We start from the raw sequence: 10000 nt of genomic DNA, 5'->3' as shown, positions 1-10000 counted from the left end.
TCTGGTAGTGGTTTTGTTTGTGTAAGTCTAATATACCAGTTGATCTAGTAGTGAGCGACTGGTAAAATGTAATAGATATCACAGATAGTAATAAAAACCATGATGTTAATTTTTGTAGCTTTTTTTTACTAAAAGATAGTTTCCACGAACGAATCTGAAATTCTTTCGATTTATATTTTGAGCAACATCAAAAGGTCTCACTATGAATACCTTTTTGTACAAATATTAACAAAGAAGGTTCTATTCTAAGATAAGAAATTAAATCTACTAATTTTTAACCTTAAATTGTCTTAACTTTCAAGATAAGAAGATCTAACAACGATTAGAAATGAATGGATGGGAACGTGTAAATTAGATTAAAGAACATTTACCTTTCTTAGAGAATTCTTCCATGGATATTTTAATTTTCATTTCCCCACTTGAAAAACTCTTCCGTGACTATTTCTTTCACCCTACCGTAGAAAGTTCCCTTCTATTCCCTTCACTTGAAATGATCCACTTTGACCATTTTCATTTCCTTGGCCATAAAAACAAATTACCAATTATGAAAACTGAAGGCTAATTATTTTAGTAGACAAGGGTTTAACCCCGTTCCAGCTATAGCTAAATTAGTATATCAACTTAGGTGAAGTGAGGGAAGAATATTAAAATGTTGTATCTAAATGTGAATTTGATAACATATTTTCTTCATATATTACTTCCTGGAGGTTCCTTCCATCTCCCGTCACATCTCTGTGCAATTTCTCGAGTAACTGACTGTCTTTGAGCTTTACCTCTTTGAAGGTGAATGGATTAGTTATTACCTTCCATTAGGGGTCTTATGAAGCCTTCCAGTGGGATCGCTATCCCAACGAAGAGAATGATATGGAATTTAGATGACACGTGAATTTCAAAAAGCTAGTCGAAGGCCGAACTCAAACGGCATCGAGCAAACGCAATGCAAATGGAGCTTGACAAATGGATACCCGAAGGGACATAGCCTATTCAAGTTTCATTTGCTTCTTTTACATATTATGTATGACTGAATTATAAAAGTTTGGGTGATATTGTTGAACTAGGTCACAAACCACTCAAACATAATTAGTTTTTCTTTTTTTTCTTTTATCATTTTTCATAAGATTTACACCTTACCTTCTATCTTAAAATACATACAGTATCCATGGACACAAAGGATATTTAATTCGAGATTTTCAAATTCTAATTATATGCACATGAAGATCGCTGATAGTTTCTTAGTATCCTTTGAATCAACTAATTAGTGGTAGATGTAGCAACGTATATATATACAAATATTTACATAGTAAGGCCATACTACCCTCTAAAAGAATAATTTCAAACAATTCCCTGAAAGGTAATTTACTAAATAGGCTAATTCAATATAAAAATAAACAAAGTACATTACTAATGCTTACATTACCTAGCTATGGACTCGAGTTCAAAATAAAAAAGGCATGAGAAAATATTAAAATCGTTTGTTTAATCATATTTACCAATTAATTCTGACTTTCAATGGAGATCTTGATAGGATGATATGTTGATTGAAAATTCACGCCACAATTACAGGATGGGTAAAAATAAAAGCTATTTTTCACAGCACGGTGTTTCTTCGCCTATGGTTTGGTTAGCAGTTTAAGATTTAGCCAACTCAGTGCAAGTCACGGGTTTTTGCTGTATCAGCAACCCCATTGTTTATAGTCTGAATGAGGTCAGCTTCAGTGGCCATGTTTCTATTACTCCTACACAGCTGCAATAGGCACTTTGCACGCACTGCAGTGCAATCAGAGTTCCACTCAAAAAAAAAACCATAGCAATTACAGCAAACACACTTTATAAATTCCGCTACAACAGTTTTAATTACCTGGAAAGTCAATGGCATTCTTAGTTGTCATAGTCTCAATAACCTCTTCTTATAAGCCAAAAACAAAAATAAAAAACATGAATTACAATTGCATAAGGAAGAATCCTTTTGGCTGCTAAATGAAATATTACTAAAATTCATTTACAGCTCCAGACTTGAATCACTTTTGCAACCAAATGGTACTCTTAAAACACAATAATAATTCTTTATAGATGTAGCAAACTCTATTTTGAGCTAAACACGGGTAAAAAAGTTATTGTCTTTTATTTGGATGTAATAGACTATTTTTAGTATTCCTCATATAATAGAAAACAAGATAACAAAAGTTTAGTTATAGATAAACATGTGTTTCAAATCATCAAGTGCTGAAAATAATCATTGACTAATTTTGTCAAGTCGACCTTCTGAGAAACCACTGAACATTCTTCTATTGCTCCCTCTCTGGAACTGATTTTCTGGCCCCAGTAACAGCCACTGCAGTGGCAAGAAGTACTTTTAACTGCTCCCTAAGTGATTGAACTATCAGCTATCACAGGAAGCATACGTTAACTATTCCACTGCAGCAGCAGTAGACTCTTATCACTGCTACTGTTGAACCACAGACACACAATGTACTTCAATGTTCATCTGACGCTGAAGTACAGTAAACAATCAAACCATATTCTACCAAAATCACAGTAAAAGTAACCTTGGATTACAGTTCCGTGGAGCTGTATTTATACAAGACAAGTATTCCACATGGCCTAATTCAAATACAATGAAATACTTCAGCAATTAAATACATCATACTAATAGCAGATGGAATACACTCGGATTACTCCTGTGTACCTGCTTCAAACGTATTTCTATATTTATCGGGGACTTCTTTAATGACTACTAACAAAATCCGTCCCATCCTAGGACTCCATGTTACACTATGTTTCCGGCAAACTCGTTGAAAATAATTCTGTGTAATTGATGAAGGCTATTCAGATACAAATATTTCATGGTTACCGCAGAAACATCGCTTTAATACTCCAATCAGACCGTCGCAAACACAATCTCAAATTAAAGCCACGTGCACATTATTATACACCGAAGTTTATAGTATTTACAGAAGAGTAATTGCTTATTTTTAACGGCGTTTGTGTAATGGGTTCTTGTTCATGTTAGGTTCAAATGATTAGAAACGACCAGTGAAGCCGTGATATGGTAACAGGAAACTACACCTGGATTCTACTCCTTTGTATGTCTTGTAGAAAATTACTCACTGGATGCATGATTAAATCATTTAGATGTCTAACCGTAGTATAAATAAATTCTGAGTTTGAGCTTAAAAAGTGGGATAAGTGAAGATACTTCATACACTTTCCTGATTTTTCATTAACACTCAGTGAAGTTTTAGAGTCCACACTTTACAACAGTCACAACTACAGTGAATTTGTATCTAAAGTTTTGGACATTTGAAAACTATTATGCATTCTTTTCTAATTGCTACTGAATCAGCACCACGTCTCCACGCTTTTTTTGCTTTTGGTAGAGTCATTGGTTACAATACGATCTTCCGTTGACGGTAAGTGTTTCTTACCACATCCCTCGGAAGTGCCTTGTTTGATGATACCCTCAAGGTGATCTTTCGAAGCTGGTAATCCAGCATCCACCAAGTTTCTATTTGCCAATGAATTTTCACTGTTCTTCATAAGCCGAGGTGAAGATGGAGTAGAACCGGGCGAAAGGCCTGTGTAAGTTTTCTTCTTCAAGGATGCAGGTAAAGTGTAGCAGTTTGCCACGTCATTTGCAACATAGGACTTTTTTCTGTTAATGGTGGCAGTACCTGATAAGGGGGCCATCTTCTTCTCTTCAGGTGTGTCCTGGAATTTACTCTCACTCTCTACTTTTTGTTCTGGTTCCTTTCCATATATCTGGGCAATCTTTTCGAAGCGATGACACCAATCATTCTTGTAATCGAGCGAAAATTCACTCCTAGATGATCCTGTGGTGGAATGGAAGCCTAGAATCAAAAGAAATTGTTAAGAACATCATTTATATAGTGTTTCAGAAACATTTTTGTAATTTTTAGAAAGCTGAGGACAAATTCAATCCATTTCAAGTGCCAAAATAGAAGGTGAGAAAAACTTGAAAAACAGATTTCAAGAATGATAATAAAATGCTCAAATTCCAAGGCTTTAATATGTGAAAGAATATTATAATGTGAATTACTCCAAAAATTTAAACTTATGATAATAATTCATCTGAAAATAAAGATTAAATTACTGCATAAAAACTTACAAGGTAATTTAAAGATTAAGGGAAGAGTATTTGTTATGTGCTTAACTAACTTGTATTATCGCCATTTTCAGTTCACAAACATTCTCCTGAAATGAACAGAAAGTACTTGAATTCCACTTCCAAAGATTGGAATGGCCATATTTTAAAACAGAAAGGGAAATAAAGATAAAATTATGCCTAGTTCGCTATAAAATCTTTTTGTCATACATTTGATAACAAAAAAGAAATAAAACTGTATTCATAAATAATAACCCTTATGAATTCAGTGTGCATAAAATAAATGTTAATAAAGATGCTATGATAAAATTCATGACAATAAAACCAATCATTATATAAGTTAAAAAGTAAGAACTCTCTAGCAAGAGAACAAAAATCCTAAGCTTGAGGTTCCAGAACTACATTTATGAGAAACGAAGCATTTTAAAGTAGCTAAATAAATCTGACTTTATCTGGTTACCGCAAATATCATCTCATAATCATTCTCGGATTAAATGAGAAAAAAATAACTGAAAGAAGTAGTTGGAGGTTCTTGACCTTCCCAAAAATACTCAAGAAATAAACTTTGACTTAGGTGTATGTGTAATGAGAAATAGGAGTGGAAGAAGAACAAGTTTGTTAGCATGCATCTCGGAATGTGCCCTGACAGTAAACTTCTGTTCCTTAAACGTAAAGGATGTGCCATAAGTAACTGTGTCATTGGCAAATATAGGGCGTCCTGAAAACACATGCATATTTGAAGAGCTATCTAAAGTTATTGTTATGCTCTGGAATATGCACAATATGCATTTATAATTCACATGATAAAGAAGTAAATAGGTTGCCAATTAGATCATTAAATTTTATTTGGGTTAACAACTATCAAGGCGAACGTTAAGGTTCTTTCACCATAACATTTAATGGCAGCTCAAAACTATAAGACCACCATGCAAAGGAAATTAGCCTTAGAAGACAAATATAAGTTATGTTGGCCTATAACGCCTACTTTTACTGATTGTTTGCATACCAAAAAGAGTACACTGAAGATGACTGGAGCTGCAGTGCAATATAAAAAAAACAACGACCTACAACTGACGTCATATGCATAGTTTTTTCTACATATTAGATAAGTACTCGATGACTATTAAATAAGTTCATGGATAAACTATGTAAGTATCTAAAGTTCACGGATAGAATATATAAGAATCTAAAGTTCACGGATATAATATGTAAGTATATAAAGTTAACGGATACAATATGAGAGTATCTTACGTTCCCAGATACAATATGTAAGTATCTGAAGATCACAGATACAATATGAAAGAATCTAAAGTTCACGGATACAATATGAAAGAATCTAAAGTTCACGGATACAATATGTAAGCATCTAAAGTTCACTAATAAAATATGTAAGAATCTAAAGTTCACGGATACAATACGTAAGAATCTAAAGTTCACGGATACAATATGTAAGTATCTAAAGTTAACGAATACAATATGAGAGTATCTTACGTTCCCAGATACAATATGAGAGTATCTTACGTTCCCAGATACAATATGTAAGTATCTGAAGTTCACGGATACAATATGTAAGAATCTAAAGTTCACGGATACAATATGAAAGAATCTAAAGTTCACGGATACAATATGTAAGCATCTAAAGTTCACTAATACAATATGTAAGAATCTAAAGTTCACGGATGCAATATGTAAGAATCTAAAGTTCATGGATATATGTAAATATCTAAATTTCACGGATACAATATGATAGTATCTTACGTTCCCAGATACAATATGTAAGTATTTAAAGTTCATGGATACTATATGTAAGTATCTAAAGTTCACGGATACAATATGAGAGTATCTTACGTTCCCAGATACAATATGTAAGTATCTAAAGTTCACGGATACAATATGTAAGTATCTAAAGTTCACGGATACAATATGAGAGTATCTTACGTTCCCAGATACAATATGTAAGTATCTAAAGTTCACGAATACAATATGTAAGTATCTGAAGTTCACGGATACAATATGAGAGTATCTTACGTTCCCAGATAGAATATGAAAGTATCTAAAGTTCACGGATACAATATGTAAGTATCTGAAGTTCACGGATACAATATGATAGTATCTTACGTTCCCAGATACAATATGTAAGTATCTAAAGTTCACGGATACGATATGTAAGTATCTAAGGTTCACGGATACAATATGTAAGTATCTAAAGTTCACGGATACAATATGAGAGTATCTTACATTCCCAGATACAATATGTAAGTATTTAAAGTTCACGGATACTATATGTAAGTATCTAAAGTTCACGGATACAATATGAGAGTATCTTACGTTCCCAGATACAATATGTAAGTATCTAAAGTTCACGGATACAATATGTAAGTATCTAAAGTTCACGGATACAATATGAGAGCATTTTACATTCCCAGATAGAATATGAAAGTATCTAAAGTTCACGGATACAATATGTAAGTATCTAAAGTTCACGGATACAATATGAGAGTATCTTACGTTCCCAGATACAATATGTAAGTATCTAAAGTTCCAAGATAATATATTTAAGTATCTAAAGTTCACATATAAAATATGTAAGAATCTAAAGTTCACGGATACAAGTAAGTATCTAAAGTTCACGGATACAATATGTAAGTATCGAAAGTTCACGGATACAATATGAAAGTATCTAAAGTTGACGAATAGTTCATCACATAAGTAGATCATGTGATATTAACTGATAACTTTTTCCATTAATATTTATTCCTCTTTCTCTTTGGGCGCTGAGAGAGAGAGAGAGAGAGAGAGAGAGAGAGAGAGAGAGAGAGAGAGAGAGAGAGAGAGAGAGAGAGAGATCGTGTTGAAATGTTTTATCAGGTCTTTATTTATCGAATGCATCTAATCCTTTACTAGTTTCTTATCGTCTAATATATACGATTAAGATGTAATAGAACAAATTCTTATTGTTGGCTTAGTAGACAAGAACTTCCCCAGCAATAAGAAACCAAAATGCCCTCAGAAACAGGCGTAGTAACTTTGGTTAATGCTTAGTCGGCAATAGTTAGTAATGGTCAGTTGAACCAGGGAGTCGAGGCATGAATTAATTCGATAAAGTAATATGGTACGAAAAAATGTGTATGGGAACCTAACCTGCAATTGTAGGAAGCATAGTCATTAATCGTAGTTCTAATCACAGTATACAGACATACAAATAAGTTTTCGCTTTAGCTGGTTATTGTATTATTATCAAAGAAGTAAATGATAAATTTCATACTAGTATGTAATCACTTGCGTTGTGTATAGATTCCGTATCCTCATCAATATCTTTTATTCATCAGAAATTTAGGTATGAAGGCGGTAGCGTCTCGGCACAATTCTTTTGTTATTTTCGTAGCTACGGAAAATCTTCCTAATAGCTTGGATAGGCGAACGTGTCGTTTAATCGTTAGACAGTTTAAACCACTTGATATACTAGGTTCTGTTGGTATTAGATATGAAATAGGCAAATTCACTTTCCTTTATAATTTAATTGTAAATAATAACTTTATCAAGTGATGTATGTACCATAAAACCCTTACTAAAGTTTAATATGTAATTCTATGGCAATAAATAACATATCTGCAATTCAGGAAAAAAAAAAAAAGGTTATGTAAAAGGAATATTTATTAAATGTGCGAATTCTGTTAAGAGAGACAAGCTAATAACGAAGAATTAATGTTCACATAACAGCCAACCAATGTTTATTCTACTACAGACATATCTAATATAGTTAAAGATTATAAAGATAATCCTTTTTCAGTCAGCAATGAGAAATATTAAACCTCTTCCCAATTCTTAAGCCATGAATTATATATACAGCATATGAAATATGCCCAACAAGGTCAGGAATCTTTAGTTAAAATCTACGGTTTGTCTGTGGCAGAAGCATTCTCCCTTATATAATAAAGAGCTAGTGTCCGGCTCTATACAACTATGTTTTTCCTTGTCACTCTGAGTGGCACTGCCAAACGTATAGCTACTCGGTCTCTTTTCATCCCTCGGGTAGGGGTGGAGAAAAAGTAGTCATTCCCTAGTGAGAGGGAATAACTTGAGAGGCACACTCGGAAACCACAATCTCCCACAAATTACCGAACGAGCGACTTTTAGTTAGGAAAGGTGGAGGGGGTGGGAAGGATTTGATTCTGTGCGTGTGGGTGTGTTTATATCTATCTAAATATTAACCGTAATTTTTTACGGGTCGCCTACACTAGTTTTACATGATATCTGATAATTTCGATGTTAAAATAGAAGTTTATAATCATTTGAATTGATATTGAACTTAATACCCATATAATTTTACAGGCAGAGGAAATAGTGAAAGTAAAAGAGATCACTCGCTTGTCTATGATTAAGCCTGTTTGAGATAAAGTAGCTACGGCTATTTCTGATAAACGCTAAAAAATGGTTGATAGATTTTCTAACATCTTTTCAAGATGGACTTTCTACGCCTGTTTGGAATATTAGGAAAACATCTGTAACTGAACATCAAATAAGGTAAAATTACCCAGATAAAATTCTTCATGTTCCTTCGTATCAAATACCATTATTCAACATTGAAGTTGAAAAAAATTTAAAGGGGAACGTAATTGAAATAAACAATTAGGCAATTTAATACACCACTACTTTGTGTACCAACGAAAGATAAAAGTTGGCGAGTTTATATAGATTTTCGTAAACTTAACGAGGTAACAATTTCTGAAATATCACCGGTGTCATTTACTGATGACATCATTAATGCCTTTGGGGAGTACACGTACTTTACATCATTAGATTTATTCAGTGGTTTTCATCAAATTCATCACGAAACAGAATTATCTGAATATGCAGCGTATGGTATTTGGTTTACTTACACTTTGCGCCTACTGCATTCACGATAATGATTAACATAGTTTTTGGTAATATGTTAAGTGATATTTAGTTCAAATGGATGATTCAGCATGAATTAGCGTTAAACAGATTTCACATATTCAATTTGAAATGAAAAATAAATAACAGGGAAATTTTCTGTTTAAGAATGATTTAGCTTATCGATGCTATTTTGTTTCTTAGCTGACTGAAGGTTCTTCAAGATAAGGTTCAAGAAATTACCAATTTTCCGGTCTCAACCTTTTAGATAAGCTCCTTCAAAAGTTTTTAGGGGTGACTGGTTATTACACAAAGCTTGTATATAACTATTCTGTTATAGCATCTCCTCTAAACGATTTATTGAAGACAAATTTCTTTGAGGGAGGCGGTCGGTTTTAAACTGGAAAAAAAGACTTAAAGATTTTGATAAATGGCCTTCCTAAATAACCGATCATATTGGCTGATTTTCGCAAGAAAATCTATATAGCAACAGATGCTTCCGATTAATGGGGTGGAGAAATTCTGCTACAGTGGAAATAATATGAGGTCTCCTATAGCATTCTCTTCAAGAAAATTAAAATCAATTAATGGTAATGAGAAGAAATAGCATTGATAGGAAGAGGCTATCTATTGTAAATAGTTTTTGTCACGTTAAATACGTCATTTATGACTATATGATAATCATATTGGATGATCACAAACCATTCACATTCTGGTTCAGAAATTTTGATATGAATCCCAAAAGAGCTAGATGCCATTTGATAATTCAAGAAAAATCAGCAAATATCAAGAAAAAAAGTACACGTGTAATTTAATATTTCATCCTATAATTTGTCTCGTAAATCTAAGCTTGGTGCGGACAATCATTAATGTATTTGTGAAGACGTGTTCAGTATATAGATCCTTCAATTAGTATGGAAAATAGCTATGATCCTACTAATGATTATATGTATTGTATTGTAATAGATAGTTATGATGATGATTTATATATAAATGTCGATA

General features: G+C 33.0%; 1 protein-coding gene across 1 annotated transcript in view; it reads right to left on the bottom strand.

Moving 5' to 3' along the window:
* The window catches only part of LOC137643216 (DE-cadherin-like), a 184242-nt gene that overhangs the window by 4569 nt on the left and 169673 nt on the right, over nucleotides 1-10000 (bottom strand). Inside the window, exon 31 of the mRNA XM_068376064.1 lies at nucleotides 3426-3848. Coding sequence (XP_068232165.1) covers nucleotides 3426-3848 — 423 coding nt within the window. The remainder of the gene's footprint in view (nucleotides 1-3425; nucleotides 3849-10000) is intronic.

This window comes from Palaemon carinicauda, chromosome 6 (genome assembly GCF_036898095.1).
Source record: "Palaemon carinicauda isolate YSFRI2023 chromosome 6, ASM3689809v2, whole genome shotgun sequence".
Lineage (NCBI taxonomy): Eukaryota > Metazoa > Arthropoda > Malacostraca > Decapoda > Palaemonidae > Palaemon > Palaemon carinicauda.
This window is presented reverse-complemented; position numbering and strand designations above follow the sequence as displayed.